The following is a 19,597-nucleotide window of genomic DNA, read 5'->3' as shown; positions in this document are numbered from 1 at the left end:
TCGGGCCTGCTTACAAAGAAGCCTGGACTTTAGATCTGAATGCCCATATTGCCGACAAACGGTTGACTGCAGAGCTGTGACGAACACCGCCATAACTTGCGAGGTGAAAGAGATGGCTGAAAATCTGTTCCAAAAGCAATACATCGAAAGAGAGCTCAGCTTTGCCGACGAGAAAGCGAAGTGGAAAAGGTAAGGGGAGTAAATGAACTAATGATGAAATGGTATATGAAATGAATCATTTGAACTGCGGATATGAAATCAAGTGAAGCTATGATCTTCGCAGTTATGAACGCAATTTTTAGGCTTCAGGCTTCTCTACGCAATTGTAAAAATTGCGTTCATAACTGCGAAGATCATAGCTTCACTTGAGTAAATGAACTGCGCAACAATGGTACCTGAGTGGTATGATGCCATGCAAGTTTAGTATGATTATATGACGTGACCTAATTATTGGCATACTTGCAATGATTTTAAAATCTGTCTAAAAAGTGTTTTAACAAAGCACGATGAGTAAAATAAAAAAGCTTGATGGACATTGCAAGATGATTCCACTACATCTAAACGTGAGCCTACGTAATGTGAGATAACCATATGAACCTCAACCAGACGGCAAATAATTTTCAGTTTACTTTGTTGTCATTGTGTGAAGCTCCGGAAGAAATGTCGTTTGATGTAAGCATTCTTAGGTGTGCAAAAGTTCTCACAAAGAAGAAACAAAACGCCAAAAGTTTTATTTGATATGTTGGGCTATGCTGACCTGAATGTTGTATCACAGAGATTAGAGTAATTATTAGACTTGACAATACCGCAAATTCTGTCTAGTCGACATCTTATGCTCTGCGTAATTTCCTGCTCTTGAACGAAACTAAAGCAAAAAATGCATCAGAGAATTTATTACGTATTCAGTCTTAAACGGCGCACAAAAAGATTACATAATCAAGCGTGGCTTTATGCCATACATATATTTATCATTTCTTCTTCCGCTTTCAGAGTTGGTGTTGATGAACATACTGAAGTTCCTGTGTTTGTGTGTACGTTGGCCTTCCCATATTTGAAGTACCCGCTTCACATCTTTGAACCTCGCTACCGACTCATGATTCGTAAATCTTACGAGCTAGGAACCGGGATGTTTGGAATGTGTGCTTATGACCCGGATTTTGGATTCTCGGAATATGGCACCATGCTTTCCATCGACAAGATGGAACTACTTCCTGACGGACGCTCAATCATCCAGACAACAGCTACGAGAAGATTCCGCGTCATGTCGCGCGGTATGACAAATGGTTACAACACCGCAACTGTACAGTGGCTCGAAGATGACGCCCCACCTGAGCTTGCACATGGCGAGGTCACAGACCTGGATATTCTGAGTACCGATTGTAGAAAACATTTACGGATTTGGTTTAGCAGTCTAACGGAGGTACAACAGTCATGTGTTACAAACGCAATCGGTCCAATTCCAAGTGACGCAGAGGAGGAGCCAAAGTACAGCCCAAATGGTCCATCTTGGCTGTGGTGGGCTCTTGCTGCCATTCCACTTCAGGATAGAGCAAAACTGATTATCTTATCCATGACGTCTCTGGATGAGAGACTAAGAAGTCTTCGACGATTTTTAGAACTTTTAGTTTTGAGCAGATAAGAAAAAGACATTTAACCGCGAAATATTGGTTTAGGTCTTAATTAAAACGCTTCAGTCTCTTTAAACATAAAGAATAGTAGTTGAGCGACAAAGCAAAGTTACTTTGCTTTGCTGAGTGATTCTGAACGCTTCTTAGGTGTTATCCTGATGTTTTTCTTCAACGAAAAGACTTCATGAGGTGCTCTTCCTTCTTCAACAGAATTTCAGGAGAAAAAAGAGGAAAAAATCTCCACGTTTTGATTGCAGTGAATTCCCAATATATATCATTATTTGGTCTTTACGGAAGCATGAGATGTATCTAATGCAGGTGAAAAACAATATTTGAGAAAGAACAATAATATTACATTATCAGATTTCTTTGTCCATTACCGAATAAGGACGTAAATAGTTAGTTACTACTTACAACGCCAGGTATTAGACACGTTAGTTTGGTAAGTCTATATCAAATGCTTCAGACCTATGTCTGAGTTACAAGCTTGGCTGCTTTTTAGGCTACAGAAAAGATTACTGTGTGGCGAAAATTCTGCAAAGTGAGTGAATATAATTACGCTATCGCATGCGCCATTCACGTAAAGGCCAAGGGGGTAGCAGGAAATGTGTCAAAATCGTAAATGTTTCAGTCAAGTTGTTAAGAGACGGTAAACATCTCGTAGGCACGCACTTGTCGGAGCAAATCTCGCAATACCCTCAATAAATCTAAATTCTTTTTTAATGTGTTTCGTGTAACGCCCAAGACGACGCTTTGCTAAATATTATTTAAAACAAATTGACTTCTATTTAATATAATTGTGTTTGGTTTGTTTCAAAGAATCTTAGGAGCAAATTTTATTTGATGAGGTTTGAGAAATTTTTTGTATGCAATGGTGTGCGACAAGGCTAAAGGGAAGTAACTGTAGCGACCTGGATTTTGGGTGCAACTTTGTAAGCATTTTTTGTGAAGTTGCTCGAAAATTTGCCATCGCCAGCTGTTTTAAGTTATGAACCATGAGCTATGTTGATTAAAAAAATAACTACATAAAGAAACAACGCCTTTTCTCTTAATGACTTAAGTTATCAGGATATCTTGACCGAGAAACTCGGAAAGGCTTTTCTCCTGAAAGGACTGCCGGATAGGCATGAAAGATGCGAAAGACTAGGTAACCCCACGCTACGCAAGGCCATATCATAATGCGATAGAAGGTTGTTGACTTCAGTCAATTCATGTTCCTTTTCATGTTAGTTATTCTAGGATAGGAAGTGCCTGGATCGCTTTCCAGTAATTTTCTTGTAATCCAAAGACGAGAAAGGTGAATCAACAAGAGCGTCACGGGTAATTCCGTGGTCACTAGCGACCGTGTCATTTTCGTCAATTTCTCTCTCTAAGCTTGAGACTGGAATGTCTTCAAGATCTCCTGGGACAGCTTTTTTGAGCATTGCTTTTTGTGTTTCTTCTTTTCCTAGCAAATCTCTTGTATCTCCCTGCTTTGCAGCCTCATTATCTTCACCGCTCGCATTGTCGTTCTCATCATACTCGCTAGGATCGATGACGAAGTCCTCTTTCAGAGCGTCACGGATGAAATTCTCCACCAGACTTTCGTTCCTGCGAAGTCGCTCGATGTTGAAAGGAATTTCACTTCGTTTAGACACAATACTTTCAACATTGACATTTTCGAGGTCGCTGTCGTCGCTGTCCAGTGAGTAATCCTTCCGATCATTTGAGTCACTTTTCTTCTTTAACAGGAATCCCTTAACGTCTCGAATAAGCGTAAAAAGCTTTGTTTCAATTCTAGTTATTTCCTCGAGTTTCTCGTGCAGCTTACGTTTTAAGTCATCGCTGTCTATAGCTCCCGCAGCCAGATTGCCTTCCAGTCCTCCGGCAGTTTTTTTGCCCAGGTGGCTTTCTATCTCTTGTTGGACCACTTCATCCACAAGTTCCTTAGCAGTAACAACATGATCGACCGGCGAGCTCACTGCGGCTGCAGCTTCAGCTTTTTCTTTCTTTCTGTGTAGTTTCTTTAAAGCATTTTCGACTGCTTGCCGAATTCCACTTTGATCGGAATAACTGTTTTCGACTTTCTCCCTTAAATCATCTGGTGTTAGAAGCGTATGTTCTTTGAATGCATCCATTACCGGGAACGCTGCTCTCTGACTTGCGTCCTCATGCTTCTCTTGATCTTTAAGCAGATTGCTCTCAAAACTTGAGCCAAAAGGGTCGTCTCCAAGTCCCAGATGAAGACTCGGTAAAATATCATCTAAAAAATCGATTTAAACAGAAATTTATATCAATCAGTTTGCTATTTTTGCAACTTATTTCTCCTTGATGCATGATAGATATGCCTCAAGCCTCGTTGATAGAGGGAGAGGGTTAAACATGAACAGATGGATGTCGATGGGGGAGGGGGGGCGGGGGGGTTGCGCGAAGAACAAATATCTGTACATTCGATGAAAATCGGTTTAACCTCGTTTCGACGTTCTCGAAGCCCATTCTGCACTTGTGGTGAAAGCAAAGCACACGGAAATCGAAATAAACCACCCAAAGATCATGTTCATCGTCGCCCCTAGAAGTAAAAGAAAAACAAATAAATCAGTGCTTAGTATGTTTACGTGGAGAATAAAAAGTGCAAATAAATATCCATTTATTGTGTTAGACCAGCCTAGCACATTTACCCGATTTACACTTGAATAGATCGAAAATTGATACCGGTTTGAATCTATAAAAACAAAAGCCAAATTTCAAGGAATAATGTTTTAATGTAAACCAGAAAGGACAGTCCTCAGTTATAATTTACCCAGGTTGAGATCAAAATTAAACAATAATATTTTACAGTAATTTTCATTCAGACACAATCCAAGCCAGAAAAAGATCTTACCTAAATACTGTGGACGTGTTATGCCAGATTTTAACTCGGTCATTAGTCTCGAAAAACCGCCTTGTTTTTTCCACTTTAGCCGCTGAGATCTTCGAGATCACGGATCAGTATCAAGCAGGAAAAGTTTATGAATTATACATAATCCGTCCGGTTCTTTACTCTTTTATTGCGGGTACCTGCAAACTTAAGAGTGCCTAGATCAATTTCGATATATTAAAATTCTGTCCAAAAAAAAGGTATCATCTCGAGGCTCTGGGGAATAAAGTCATACAAATACTTATATTTATTCCCTGGAGCCTCGAGATGGTGTCTTTTGTTTAGGACTGAAGAATTGGTCTATTGTTGTCCTTAACGCGTAGTGACGTTTGCCTGGCCTCGTTTACATACCCTATCCACGATACGTGGATTTCATCTATTCATTGGCTCAACGAAAAGATAATTTTTAAATGATCTGGAAATATTATTACTAGTGGTAACCTTAAGAGGCGTGCTATAGGTTTAATGCCAGTTTTGAACTTGAGCTTTGCAAAACTGAGTAACTGGTACAGGAGGACCACAACGTAATTATGCGCAAGCCTTGTTCATTTTCGCTTCATCGACAGAGGGCATGCTCTTGTAATAATGAAATTCCAACTTACACCGCTTCTTACCGTACGAAAAGCAAGTCAAACAAGCTAGCCCGATAATCTCCATGCAGTTCGCCCAATAAAAGTTAAGAAACGTAAACCTAGATGTTACGCAGTCATGATTCTCACATTCATTCGACTGCATGCTACAACTCTGCAGCTCGCAGTAATTCTTTATGCCAAATGAACTGATTAATAAGATATCTTGAAGAGCCCATAACAGTTGACCTTATCCTCCCATTCAAATCCCCCATAGATCAAGATTCCAAAATGTTTCCCGGTGAAAAAAAGCCTTTGCCACAGCTCCCATTTTAGCCACCAAAACCCTCTCATTTCGTATTAACAGTAACAAAAAAAAACACTAATATTTAACAGTACACAAAAAATTATTTGTGAAAAAAACGATCACAAACGATCACTTTCCACCCGATAACCTACTAAGAAGCGTGCAGGACAACCATACCGTCTTCTGATTCCAGTTAAGTCCAAGAAAGGCATTCCAAAGTGATCTCGTGATTTCCCGAGTTTGTACACACTTGAGTGGGTTTTTTTTGAATGATGATTTTAGAGGCTTAAAGTTCTATGGCGACTAATCCTCACGAAGCCGAAATACTAACATGATTCAATTTCACAGTTTAAAAAAGTTTTTTTTTCGTTTGAAGAAGGCATACATTGATGTTGCATCGCCGTCGATCTTGTGAGAAAGTGATTAGCTATGAGGTAATACAAAAAAAACTTGGTCCATTTGTTTATTTTGGGATAATTGAGACCATAATAAGTTTACTGATATTCTTCCTTATGCCTTAAAAGCACTGATCTGTCCGTTTATTGTAATGTATTTCCTTTTGTTTCATTCATATGTGAAGTTTAATATTCGTACCTGAAAACAATCGGAAGTTTAACAAATCGGAAGACTTCCCAAGAAGACCCTTCGTTACAAAATGCTAACCTAGTAAAAGTCAGCCAGAGTAATTCAGTGCTTTTTAAAATCTGGTAGAGGGACATAAGGCTTAGAAATAAGGTGATACTATCGACCGGACAATGTTGATTACTTTGTTCAAGCACAATTCTGTCACTTACAAATGCAGGTAACGCTTTGGCCTCCAGTGATCTACGAAAGTCTGGGTGAGTAGGCAAGAACAAAACCTGACTGTTGGCAATTAGAAAGTTTGTTTCATATCGTTTTCATTCAAACATTAAACAATTTACTTGGGAACAGTTCAACTCTGGCACCATAATAAATTCTTCAGGTTTATTATGAGTTCAGTTTAATTTCTGCAGGATTGAATTCCGCGACCTTTTTACGAAATGATTTCTGGCGTAATAGTTGACCGACAGGACATTTCGTTTTCTTTTCTTCAAACAGAAGGATGAAGCTCTTGGCTTCGATAATTATTATTCTGTTTGGCCATGGTTTGCAATGTTCCGCTAAAGGTCACAGAAAAAGCCACGGGGGAAAGAGCAATGAGAATACCCTTCAAAGTGTGAAGTATCAAGAACATCGGGATGTATCAGTCAAACTCTATGGTGCTACAAAAGACTACGATGACAGTAATCTCAAAACTGACCGCTACTTCGATGATTACTCATCTGTAGTTCCACGCAACAAGCCGTTAAAACTCACAACAAAGCATCGTGTTAGCTCCTCAAAGAGCCACGGAAACAAGCATGATGGTTTCCCTGGCAAAAATGCCACGGAATCAGACAAAGGCAAGGAAGCCCGTAAAGTGGACAGCAATGCAATGAAAGATAATGATGATTCAGACCAATCCCCTGCATCCACAAGGACACAACCTCCACATTCTGCAGTAAAGGCTAAACGCAAATCACTCTCTGCTAAAAGCAATGCCCATGAAATACCCTCATCTACCAAAAAGCATAAGATTTTGGGAAGACGTGGTCGGCATAGACGAAAAGAGATAAGCAAAAGGACAAAGGTGGACGAAGCATTAAGGAGTGAAGGACAAAACATTGAAAGGACCATCGACTCTTTAGACGACCTTCAAGGACCTTACAGTAAAGGAATAGACATGGATGGTATGGACATATCTCAAGTAAATATGATCGACAATAATACTCTATCAGATTATTTTCATGCCTTAAACGACAACGAAAGTGTTATCAGCAAAAACTACAACAACGATAACGACTACTCTGAATACACACCAACCAGGCCTCCATCAACGTCCAAATCGCCATGGGATGAGATGGCACAATCAGCGGAAAGTAACAGCGGCGACGATGATTTCTACGACGCTATTGATAATGGAGATGAGCCTCCTCCCGTTAAAACGAAAAAGATTCGTCCAACAAAATCTCACTTCAACAAGCACAAAAGTAAATCAAACAAACCTGATTCCAGCATCGAAAATTCTGATGCATCATCACAGTACACTACCTTCCGTGAACCATCAAAACAAGATTTTGAAAACTTTTTCCGTGGAATGTTCGACCAGTTTGGAAACTCAAGAAGCCCTGTAGACCAAAACGAACATTTTGATTCAGACAACCTAGGAACACGAAGGGATCAACAAAATGTTACAAGTTTCCTGGACGATCACGATGGACAACGCAATGGAAACGTTACAAGACTGGTCTCACTGGGAAGCCCTGAAAAAGTAGAAGTCACGAAACACACCCAGCAGGACAACATGTCTCCTAATGACGACACCAATTCGGCGTTTTTTGAGGATGAAAGAGATCAAAGGGAAGGGGGTGGAATCACCTCTTACTTTTCACCAGATACTCCGTCATATGAGGAGAGGAAACCATTGGGTTCCAACAGCAATGCAGTAACTGAACAACACATTCCTTTTCCTATGAAACAAGCCTACGAAGCTACAAGGTTACCAGGCGCTGCCTTGTCGCCAGTAGATTTCAAAGGAACTCGAATAATGGGTGGAAACATTTCAGGAGGTCAAATTTCAGGTGGCGTTATTCAAGGAGGACAGATCAAGGCTGGATTGATTGAGGGTGGACTCATTAAAGGCGGACAAGTTGTTGGTGGTCATATTACCAATGGGACTATGGAAGGTGGCGTAGTTTCGAACGGGCAAATGTCAGGAGGACACTTAGTAAATGGCAGAATTGAAGGAGGACAATTATTAGGTGGGGATGTCTTTGGCGGAAGAATTGTGGGCGGGAGTGTAGAGGGTGGAGAAATAAAAGGTGGTGTGGTAGCGGGTGGTCGTTTTCGCGGAGGAAGCATGCAGGGAGGTCTGCTTAATGGAGGAGAAATACACAGCGGCACAATAAAAGGTGGGAAAGTCGAGGGTGGTATTCTGCACGGCGGTAACATAGAAGGAGGCGAGTTCAAGTTTGGTGAGATATCAGGAGGTACTCTCAAATCGGGAGCCATGTTAGGTGGCCTGCTAAAGAACGGTAGTATAGAAGGGGGAACCCTTAAAGGGGGAACAATAGAAGGAGGTGTGCTGAAAGGTGGAATCATGGAAGGGGGTAAATTAAAAGGGGGTCTCGTTCTCGCCGGTAAAATTAAAGGAGGGATTATTGAGGGAGGAGTGATAGAAGGAGGTGAAATTGGAGATGGGGTGTTAATCACAAGCGGTAGAGTTAACGCTTCTATTATAGGCACAGGGAGCTCTATGGATAAGAATCAAAGGCTTGGAGGGCTTTTCAAACAAGGAGAAAACACAAATCAGTTAGGACTCAAAGTTGACAGGCAAAAGTATCCTCAGGGAAGCGAAAAGCCTGTTCATGGATCAGAACATTTGCCAGATCCCCTACAAGGTCCGCAGCCCGTTACACATGTCAACCAAGGCCTACAAGAAATGCAACCCAATGTTAGTCTGAAAATTCCCTTGCGCGAGGGAACTCTAAAAATGCTTCCTCAAGAAAACGATACATCAGATGACGATAGCCTTGAAAAGTTACTGATCGAAGGAAAATCAGCAAGTGATAATAACCTTGGGTCTGAACTGTCCTCTCAAAGTTTTTTTGACGAGCAGGAACAACCAAGCCGTGTCATTCAAAGAAAGAGTAATAAGCACCACGTAGTTTTCGATGGCGTAGGATTTGATCTTCCAAACGAAGATTTTGTAGATCTTTTCGACAAAATGAAGAATGAAGATCTTGTTAGTAAATACAAAAAACCTGAGGATGTCGATCTCCTAATCCGGCATAATTTAAAGTCGTCACTCCCCGAGACTTCATCTGAAATGAAAAATTTGCATATAAAACCCGAGGATTTGGAAAAGAGGCTTAGCTCTCCAACAAAAGCTAGATCTAGTGTCTCGAGATCAGATAAAAGGAAAATTGGGAACGATACCAAACAACAGGAAACCGTGCAAAAATTACCACGTCAAAAGAAGCCGGTGAAACTGAACATAAAGGACAGTGACACACGTAAGTTGTCTGCATTTTACGCTAAAGTAAAGGCGCAAAAATAACTGCAAATAAGATAATCGTATTAAAAGAGATTTCTTAAAACATAAAACTATAAAAGTTAGAGATAACAAGTTAAACCGACGTTTCGGAGTAGACATCACTCCATTATCAAGGTAAAAATGTTCTATGATGCTAAAATTACAGTATTAAAAACGATTGATTGATGTTAATTCTTAGCGTCAATCGTTTTTAATACTGTAATTTTAGCATCATAGAACATTTTTACCTTGATAATGGAGTGATGTCTACTCCGAAACGTCGGTTTAACTTGTTATCTCTAAATAAGATAATATGAGGTCTATTGAGAGCGAATCAATTATAATTATCATTCGATGTATTTTTTCCTTCCTTTTCATCGGCCGAGAGCCCACCACGTGACCTGCAAACAACTGTCTACAAATAAGTGTTTTGCTGCAAATAATATTCTGCTCATGCGTACTTGAAATCACGCTCTTGTGTGAAAATGGCAGTTCGCTTCCCTGAGCTTTCAGAAAAAGATTTAATTGTTGGGAATTGTGAAAAATAAAGTTAACTCAGTCATCAAATTATTAAAACAATTATTGAACTCGGTTATCGCAAATAAAGTGATTTGTCAGTGTCTCGCAGATCAATTATTTGCTCAGCCTTCGGCTTCGGCAAATAATTGATCTGCTCGCCGCTGACAAATCACGATATTTTGCTCAACCTCGTCCAATAATTGTTAATTATTTTAAATTTATTTTTCGATTCAGTGCGCTCATGCTACGAAAGTGATTTTTCTCTGGACACACTGTGTCCCCTTTAACCCATTGCCTCCTAGGATTTAGACATGATAGATTTTACTCGTCAAAGGGAGGGGGGGGGGAGGGGGTGCGATTTAGAAGTCAATGGGGTAAGGTGTCGTCCTTGAAATTAACACGCGGTACCACACAGAATTAATAGAATTCCGATGATTTTCATCCAAAAATCCAAAATTCCCCAGTTGTTTAGCCTCCAAGCGCTATGTTGGTACTAATTTTAGTGAATGTATGTGTTATAAAAAATGTAAATTGTAAAGTGCGTGAGCGAATAAAATGCATTATTAAGAATAGGGCCAAATATAAATATGCTGCAAATAAGACATTTGTAATCAGTTCAGTCATGTCCATAAATACACGTCCTTTGAATTTCAAAGACATTAATTTTTCAGTGCATATATTTACCTTTTTCAATAATTGCGCAACTTTCCCTATTTCTTTTTATTTGAAAATAATAAGTGTCAAAGTTATACCTTTTTATTACATTTAACTGAATGTAAAATTGTGAGTTGACTCAAAGATAAGACATGGAGACACAGGTTGCCAATTCTTCCGTTTCAGTAAAGCCCACTTATCATTGGTCTTTGAACAAGTTGATCAAAGATCGAATTCCCGGTAGCCCTGGACCTGCCATCCGAACACATGGGGACATGAAAGTTATCCGAGGAGGACTTCACCTTAACGGCCACAATGCATGGCTCGGAGCGGGAGATTTCTCAGGAGGATGCTTAAGTGGTACGATGCAATTTATATCAGCGTTGGTTTAGAAGCAGGCGCATCTCAGATTGTTGGTGCAAGAGGTCCCCAGTGTGATTTTCTTTGATCTCCTGCAAATCGCAGCTCTGAAAGGGGGAGGATGATAGAGGCCGTGACGTTTCGTTCCATTCATATTAGCTTCTGAGCTGACGAAATTAGCTACGACGTTAAAAATAAATTTATCCTTCAATGAGAGTTTAAAAAGAGTAGGAATATGGCTCGTTGCCTTCATTTTCTCGCTGTTTCCAACATATACAACACACAGCAGTGGTACCTAACTCTGAACACATTAGAGCTGCGTCCGGTACCGGTCCATTGAAATTAGAGTCTGGAAATAAGTGCGTAGTATATGAATTGAGACGGAAAGAAAAAAGTAGGAATAAGCAGGAAACATTGAAGGGCGTACCTCCCTTGTTTCCTTTATCCCTGAACCCTTTTATTTCAGATCCAGACACATGTGAGGACGGCCTTTCATTTGAGATGACATTTCGACTGGACAAGGATGCTTTGAAGTACAGTGATATGAATTACATGGTTGACACTGGAGCGTCAACATTTAACTCCAAAGGATTTAGTTTATATACGGTGCAAGGAAACCTAAGAGCTGATATAGCCGTTGCTGATCAAGAGAACTGTTTGCAAATTCCTATCACCGTTAACAAATGGCAGGATATTCTTGTTACCTGGAAGAAAAGTGAAGGTAAGAACAGGCGAGGTTATTCGGGCCAACAGCGAATAAAAGCAGTCCCAGAATATGGTGAATTGGACCAAGGCTTAATTTCTTATTCATTCACTTAATTGTCCAACCTTCGGGCTTAACCCTTTTTTAGAACTCCAGCTAGAGCCGCTGATGAAAACCCAACAGACAGTCATCTACCATGAGCGGCCCAGATTGCTTTCGAATGGTTATAAATGGCACAGAATTCACCTTCACGATAGATCACTTTCTTAGACACCGTGAATGAAGTTCCGTGAACAACTGACATCAATTTATACGTCTTTAGGTATGAAGATGTACGTCAACTGTGAACTCAGAACGCACACAAAGGGAAGTGAGCATTGCATTGGCTGCCATTCGAAAGGCTGTCACGTGACAGACGCTAATACTTTGTTGATGATTGGTCGACCAAATTATAGTCCTCACTTTCACTGCACCAAGTTTGACAGTGGCGACATCTCTTTCTGGGAGAGGTACCTGTCAGATAGAGACGTGGAAACACTGTGCGGGGCTTCGACAGGTACTACACACTTATAGTATCCCTCACACATTTTGTTGTTGTTTTAAATAAGTCGAGTACCCAGAAAAGTTATTAGAGCCGCTTTAGTTATACCAGTGCGAAAATTCAACCGGGCCTGTTTCAAACATCGCGCTATTTCGGCGCCGGACTCAAATGATTTTGACCCACTAGTAGCACGACTATCACAAGGCATTATTTAAAACGTCGAACTTTATTCAGTCTCAGCCAGTAAATATGAATTAACTTCATGAAAGGTGGAAAATAACCCATAACAACGGTACGTTACAAAGCGAAGGCGGGCCACAGATATAATAGTTAATCATTTAGATTCGATTCAGATGCCTTATCTCCTTTGGCAAACATCTAAATTCAGTTAGTTCGATTATTCTACACTGAGCCGGATACCAGATCTGTTTCTTCAGACATTTTAATCAGCGTTTCTGCTAAATCAACATGCTCCGTTATTACGACCCGTTTGTAAATTGAAGTATTAATCATAATAATATGGTTAAGTCCAATTATCGTTATTAAAATAGAAGTATTCCTTTCGAGGTAAAATCAGTAGCCATCAATATCTTCATGTTGACGGTTTATTTTTGTTTAAATGCATTCAATCACTTAATTAACTTTCTCATATTTGTTGAAATTATTTTTGCACAAATGACTGTGCTTTGAGAGCGGCGTTGAATCCCTTCTTTGCGGTATCATGGAGAAAGCTAGCTGTAGTACGTTGTTTAATTTTAATGATGGAGCTCTTTGAGTAAGAATCGATACAAAGAAAACCAATCATAAATGACATAATAACAATAGATTATCTTTCATATTTAAGTTCGCCTGCCAATTCATTGTGGAGTGATTTTTTCTTTAAAGCATAAACATCGCGCAGAAGGCGGAATTGAACCGCTCCGACGCTAATCGGCTACAGGTTTGAAGCCTGCACCCCACACCAGTGAGGCTCATCCGCGCAATTGACATACGGTCACGCTCGAGTACTTATATTCTCAACAATTCATTTCCGCTTACTTGTGGTACATCGAAATGCAAATTACCCATGCCTTGCTCAGTTGTATTGTGTTTTTGTAGTTTTGCCTGTTTTATGACAACACGAAGGGCAACGTACTTAAAAGATTTCCTTTCGAAAGATTTTATGAAACTCACGTTATTTCTTTAACAGCATGCGTGAAGAAATGCTTGTTTTATGTGCAAACATTTACTGTGAATTGATGGCTCGGGGGGAAAAAAAGGAAGCAATTTTTTGGTAATGCAAGCTAAAACATTTTTGGCTATATCTTTCGTTCAAGGATATGTGGTCTCTTGGCATTTCATCATCTGAGTTCCTGTGTGACGTGTGACTGTTGTGGCCGGAATGAGACAACATTCTCCCATAAGAGATATCTCACGTTAATATCAGTCAACGTTGTTGTTGATGCTGTTGTTGTTATTGTTGTTGTCGTTTTTTATTCGTATAGGTGAACCTGAAAAAAGTAGCGCGTCTTTCGTTGTTGCTTTGCCGGAAACCAGTCAAGTAAAACTACCCCTGCAAACCATCAGCAACCCCGGAGTATCTTTTCAAGCCAGTCCACTCCGAACTTACACAGCAAATCAACATTACTTCTCTCAATTTTCAGGTAAGGAAGTAAGGGTGCTAACAGCTTATTAGCTTACAGACAACTGCAGCCGGTCTTCGATTCCCTGCTCCCCTAGGGATCATTTGAAGATCGTAGATTATTTTTCCCATGGAGTGACTATAGTGACCTCAGTTTGACACAGGGAAAACGATTTTAAGACTTATTCCCTTGACTAAAAATGTACAAAACAGCGTGTTTTTTTTTTTGTTGTTTTCAATAAAAATGACTGCAGTTTCACGCTGAGATGAGTTGACTCTTTATCATCGTAATACCTCTGTCAGTCATCTTAATGTCTAACACAGGGTTGGTCCCAAGAACAAACCAAATCAGCCATCAGCTCTTCACACCGTGGAGTCCCTGGAGCGCATGCTCAAAAACGTGTGGTGTGGGATTCCGAGCCCGGAAGCGCTCCTGTACCAATCCAAAACTGCTTCCAAGATTGTGCAGTGGAATTTCTGTTCAGCATCAGTCCTGCTTCAATCATTTGTGCCAAGGTAAGGAAGATGGTCCAGCTACTGATTGATTACGTACGGGAAGGATAAGCAAATCTCTTCGGACGGCGGATAAACAAACCGTAAAAGAACGAAGTCCATACAGAGACGCTTCGACGGACAGCAGAATGGATTAACCGAAGACGGGCTGGTTATGTCTAAAATCAAAATCCAAAAACCGAACAAAGGAAGGACTTAGGAACGAAGGCGGTACACTGTAAATTAGAGCTTAGGTCTGTTAGTTGTGTGACCCCCACCTCAAGGATGGTGAAATTCAAAAAGACTGAACTAAACTCGAAGGCACAAGCAATGATCGTTTCTGTGATGTTCCGTTACCGCTAATGGCGAAAAAGACACGTTTTTTCCTTGGTCAAAATTATCTTTTCTCAGAAATGGAAACAAACAGACGAAAGTGTGAGAACGGTAAAGTAAATCGGGAATAGTTAAAAAGAGGACTAGCAAAGTATAAAAATCAAAAAACACGGAGCAAATGACCGTTCCGTTGGAAGAACACACCAGTGAACAAAATGACAAAGACGACCTCTGGCGGTCAAGAAAACCATGCAAATACGTAGTTGATGACAGAGAAAATGATTAATTACTAAAGAAATTTTCTTTTCACACATTTGTTTTGTTGGTTTAACATATAATACGCGCGGATATTTTGCGAGTTGCAAAATACGAATAACTATTTGTTTTATTATTCCACTACAAAAAAGGTCAGTGTTACATTTCTTCAATTTTATTTGGTAAGAGTGTTTTTTTAAAAAAAAAATGCATCATCATCGCTGTCCTTCAGAGCGCGAGCGAACGATGTAATCAGCACAAAAAGCCAGCCAAATGTCCTTTATTTGATTGGATAAACGAAATGACGAGTGACAAGCAATGACTAGCTAAATTCTCAGGCTTTGCATCGTGTTGAGAACAATTTTTTTCATTGCAAAACTCCCGTTCCGTCCGTATTTGCTCTGTTCTAAACACTACAGAGTATTACCATATTTTGCGCGTTCTCATCACCAAATATGGTAAAATGGCGTAATAGTAGAATAATAAATTTTAATAAACCAAGTCTTTTTAGGCGGGTTTCAATCATACACTTCTCTGTTGCTCCCTTGCAGCTTATCCTCAGACACCACAGCGACCACTATTGTACGGACAACAGACCGGAATGTTTCCCTATAACGGGCCATTACCGTTTTCAGGTATCAAAGTGAAATTAGCTGAAAACCTTCAGTTAACGATACTGTGTGACGGCTTTTGTTAACCCTTTTAGTCGATCTAAGGTCAGACGACTTAACTCGTCAATGGGAAATAGTAACTGGGTCTCTGAACACTACTATTCAGTGAGGTCGTTTCTCTCTCTTTTCACGGCCCATATATCTGCAAGTTTTGAATGACACCCGTAAGCAAAGCACTATTGCTTCCTTTACTTCAGAACGGAATCAAATGAGGGAAAAGACAAATCATTTTCAATGCATGCACGTTATACAGTATGTGATATAGGTAAAACTGTGTTCGTTTTCCCTCCAGGTTTTGCACAGTATCAGCAACTCGTCCCAGCTTCCCAAAGAGTGAGCAACGCTGCTACAGAACCCGCACTATCACGTTCTTTGCCTAGAGGTATGATAAAACACACCTCGTGTTTATTAATTAGCGAATAGTGAAGCAGCAGGGTTACCGCACTGGCCGGAGAGTGTCCAATGGAGGATTTGAATCTTGGACTCGCTGTACGTTACATGTATGAGTCTAGCTTGCAGGATCCTAACTCTATTCCTAAAACAACAACATTTCATTTGAAGTTTGGGACCCCCAATTACTGCATTAAGTACTATAATTAATTGGTGAATGCCCTCACCCCAACAGTCAAAGAACGGAGGGGCTACTCAGAAGGCCTCCCACCTCACAAATAAGAGCCTTTAAACTTTGTCTTACGCTCTGAACGTAAAAAATGAAAACCAAATATGATGCCAAATGACCGTTCCCCAACACTCAAGATCATATGACGAAGGAATTAGCAATACAAGAGCCATCTTATTACATGAGTGGTCTCAATGAAGCTGCCATTAGCGTTTCGCCCATTTCTATCACACTAAGCAGGCAATGCTTTCACCGAGGTAAACCGTTTAAGTTACTTCATATCTGACCTTGCCACTAACTGCTTTTCCCTGACCCCTTCCCTAGACGGGGGATATAGCGAGTGGTCAGACTGGGGAGTATGTGACAGATCATGCGGTGGAGGGGCTCAGGTGCGAACTCGAATTTGTAACAGGCCCATTCCCAGTGCGGGCGGAAAGATGTGTCATTTATTGGGTCCATCCATTCAAGTCAGACGCTGTAATCGCAAAGGTTGTCCCGGTAAGATATTGTACACGGCAAAAAGAGGTTTCGCAAAGTAAACAGTGTACTTGTAACACAAATAAACGCAGGTGTCAAGCACAATCAAAGTTTCATTAACATAGTTCAGTCTCGATTCTATTCTCGAACACTTCCCTTTGATTAAGTAAGTTTATTTCTTACGCCATGTTACGCTATGTTCCCTTTTCTCCGAAATATGACGAAGGAATTAGCCGATGATACAGGAGCCATCTTATTACATGAGTGGTTTCAATGTAGTCGCCATTAGCGTTTCGCCGATAAGTTGTGCTTTATTAATCGGCTGTTAGTCCTTTAAGATACGGTCAATGAAGGAAAAACAAAGTAACTAAATGACTGCGTAAACATTTACTTTGTGGTTGAAAAAATCGATAAAATTTGTGTGTTTTGGCTCAGGCATGTGCCAAGCGGCTGAGCGCTCAAAGGTCGCCGACGACGTAAATTACTGAAATAAATAAGAGCTCTGTACAACGTTTTTGTCTCACGACCTGAACAAAACACTGTGACGGTATAGTAAATTAACTTTCTTATCTGCTTACCTCTGTAAGGTCTCTCATTGTCATTTTAAGGGCAAGACTGCTAAAATCTCTGTCCCTTCAAAACTGCTTCCCATGACATGTGACAAACCTGTCGCATCCGTCGCTCTGGTACAGGGCAGGCAGTTTTGGCGCGAAATTCAGTGGCCGCGGAAGCAGACGTATTTCCGGTTCTCGTATAAAGTACGCTTATACTCGCAAGTGCCAAGTGCTTTCAAACAAGTTAATTGTCTAAGTTGAACGTACTTAATACAACGATCAGGGTTTATTGGCGATTTCCTTGCCCCGATAAACAGTCTGGTAAGACGTTCCAGCTGTTCGAAATGGTTTGACCCACTCATGTCAAAAGCGGCCCAAATTTAATTAATTGACGAGTAAAATCGTCTTGCGTCAGGTAGTCTGGCGTAATAAAATCTGTAGTCTCACTCACAGGACTGAGAGGGTTAGATGTTTTAATTTTTTTGTTCCCACAGTGGATGGAGGGTTCAGTCCATGGAGTGAGTTTGGTCCATGCTCCAAAACATGTGCCAAAGGCTTTCAGAGGCGCTTTAGAACATGTACAAATCCCGCACCTTCGAACAGCGGGAAGCAATGCATAGGACAGTTTTATCAGAGCAGGGATTGCACTCTTGCAACGACTTGTCCAGGTATTCTGAGGGTTGAGTGGGAATGGCTTGGGGAGGGAGTAATAGATGCCAAGTGCTGTTGTTAGTGCGGTGCCTTACACGAACTGAAAAGGATGCTGATGAGACCAAAATGAGTAAAATAGTTTTATTAGTCTCTATTTGCTTGTTCACATTCTTGAGCCGGATAAAAACAAGTTCATAATTTTCTCCTTTGTTTATGGAAAACAGTTTCAACATTTGCATTCTAAAATCTTTTGAAATTGCAATATGTGCTAGTTGTAATGTCCCGACGCGAGCATGTTTTTCAGGGCTTTTCTTTCCTTTTTGGTCTTTTTTTGAAACTCCCAACTGGCTTACTTAATAAAGCAAAGGCACAGGTGCTTTTAACGTACCAATCGCAGTTGAGATCCATCCTCGGAGAATCGGGCAGTCAGTCGGAACGGGAAGAAAGAATAGGTAAAATTTAAATAAACGAAAGTTCACAAAAAGGCTAAGTAGAGATCAGGCCACCGGATAAATCGCTATCCAGTGGATAGCGCTATCCACCCTTCGAACAACTGGGGTCAGGTTCCCTGCACATGCCACAAACTCTTCGTTGTTTCTGGGTTTAAGGCGCTTTTCACGTCTGATTGGTTTTTGCTTTCAAAATTGTATCATTTCATAAAATTTAATGTTTTAGCAGTCGCAGTTTTTTAATTTCACAGTCAAAAGATAGGATGGAAGGTATTTTCATAACAATAACTTTAACCTGATAGGAGGCAGTGCAGTCCATTGGCTTGGGCGCTTGCCTTGAGATGCGGAGATCCCGGGTTCAAGACGCCTTCTGACCACTCGTTGAGTTTGGTCCTGGTAGTCCCTGGTTCAATTTCCTGGCTGCACTTGTAAATAGCCAACTGGTTTGCCTCCGGCCAGTTGGGATTCTTAAAAGTTCTTTAGTTCAATTCTCGGAGATATTAGCGACTAGCTGCTCTAAAAATCCAAGGGTAAAAATGATACTTTATAGACCTTATTCATAAATGGCGGTCAAATTTATAATTCTTTTGTCCAAGTGCAAATTAGCCTACCAAGCCTCATTTTACAGCAAGAATTCTTTTCAATTCACTGTATGGCATCGAGGCTTGGTAGGCTAATTTGCATTTAGACAAAAGAATTATAAATTGACCTCCATTTATGAATAGGGTGCACACGATAAGCACGAGAAGTGTTATACCTGCAAATAAAGATCAATTCTTGGTATTTACAGGGGCCACGGAGTACGTTTGAAAGTGGGGAGCAAGGGTTTGGTACGTATCACAGAAGTGTGAGGGGAGGGGAGAGGTTTGGCAGAAAAAAAACCTGTAGGAAAGAAGTTGGGGTGGGGGCTATAGCCTCCCAGCTCCTCCCCCTCCGCGGCCCCTGAAATTTTGTAAAATAAAACAGAAACTGTAGCACAACTATTAACTCAGTCTATGTTCTTGTCACAGTTGATGGTGGATACAGCATATGGTCACCATGGTTACCGTGTGATGCAGACTGCGGTGGTGGTATTAAAGAGAGAATTCGTTACTGTAGCAACCCTGTCCCACAGCCTGGAGCCAAGGACTGTGCTGTGCTGGGCCCTGACCGGGAAACACGCCTTTGCAACATATTTCCTTGCAAATATGTCAACTTTTAGC

General features: G+C 40.6%; 3 protein-coding genes and 1 non-coding gene across 8 annotated transcripts in view; 2 read left to right on the top strand and 2 right to left on the bottom strand.

Annotated features, from left to right (window-relative positions):
• Positions 1 to 2,665, top strand: part of LOC137976548 (LON peptidase N-terminal domain and RING finger protein 3-like) — a 4,235-nt gene extending 1,570 nt beyond the window's left edge. The window contains exons 1-2 of the mRNA XM_068823928.1: positions 1 to 189; positions 991 to 2,665. The exon at positions 1 to 189 is cut by the window's left edge and continues 1,570 nt beyond it. Coding sequence (XP_068680029.1) covers positions 1 to 189; positions 991 to 1,639 — 838 coding nt within the window. The 3' untranslated portion in view covers positions 1,640 to 2,665. The remainder of the gene's footprint in view (positions 190 to 990) is intronic.
• On the bottom strand, positions 2,331 to 17,414 carry LOC137976549 (uncharacterized). 3 transcript variants are annotated; one of them, XM_068823929.1, is made up of 4 exons: positions 17,320 to 17,404; positions 4,489 to 4,671; positions 4,078 to 4,176; positions 2,331 to 3,870 (listed from the first exon to the last, which is right to left on the bottom strand). In XM_068823929.1, exons 2-4 carry the CDS (start codon positions 4,529 to 4,531, stop codon positions 2,864 to 2,866), a joined length of 1,149 nt encoding a protein of 382 aa, XP_068680030.1. In that variant the 5' UTR covers positions 4,532 to 4,671; positions 17,320 to 17,404; the 3' UTR covers positions 2,331 to 2,863. The 3 variants fall into 3 exon arrangements, with proteins under 3 accessions (XP_068680030.1, XP_068680031.1, XP_068680032.1); XM_068823930.1 differs by having other exon boundaries at positions 4,489 to 4,664; positions 17,320 to 17,382; XM_068823931.1 differs by lacking the exon at positions 4,489 to 4,671 and having other exon boundaries at positions 17,320 to 17,414.
• LOC137976547 (uncharacterized) lies at positions 5,738 to 19,596 on the top strand. 3 transcript variants are annotated; one of them, XM_068823924.1, is made up of 13 exons: positions 5,738 to 5,834; positions 6,203 to 6,239; positions 6,481 to 9,476; positions 10,856 to 11,029; positions 11,496 to 11,750; positions 12,055 to 12,288; positions 13,758 to 13,916; positions 14,219 to 14,410; positions 15,526 to 15,609; positions 15,938 to 16,027; positions 16,589 to 16,762; positions 17,790 to 17,963; positions 19,406 to 19,596. In XM_068823924.1, exons 3-13 carry the CDS (start codon positions 6,485 to 6,487, stop codon positions 19,594 to 19,596), a joined length of 4,719 nt encoding a protein of 1,572 aa, XP_068680025.1. In that variant the 5' UTR covers positions 5,738 to 5,834; positions 6,203 to 6,239; positions 6,481 to 6,484. The 3 variants fall into 3 exon arrangements, with proteins under 3 accessions (XP_068680025.1, XP_068680028.1, XP_068680026.1); XM_068823925.1 differs by lacking the exons at positions 5,738 to 5,834; positions 6,203 to 6,239 and having other exon boundaries at positions 6,368 to 9,476; XM_068823927.1 differs by lacking the exons at positions 14,219 to 14,410; positions 15,526 to 15,609; positions 15,938 to 16,027; ... (1 more) ...; positions 17,790 to 17,963; positions 19,406 to 19,596 and having other exon boundaries at positions 13,758 to 14,191.
• On the bottom strand, positions 13,168 to 13,254 carry Trnastop-uca (transfer RNA opal suppressor (anticodon UCA)). The gene has a single exon. It is a non-coding gene; the product is annotated as a tRNA-Sec (tRNA).
• Position 19,597: the final 1 nt, after the last annotated feature.

The sequence above is a fragment of the Montipora foliosa genome, chromosome 11 (assembly GCF_036669935.1).
Source record: "Montipora foliosa isolate CH-2021 chromosome 11, ASM3666993v2, whole genome shotgun sequence".
NCBI lineage: Eukaryota > Metazoa > Cnidaria > Anthozoa > Scleractinia > Acroporidae > Montipora > Montipora foliosa.
Note: the sequence above shows the minus strand (reverse complement) of the source record. Positions and strands in the feature narration are given on the sequence as shown.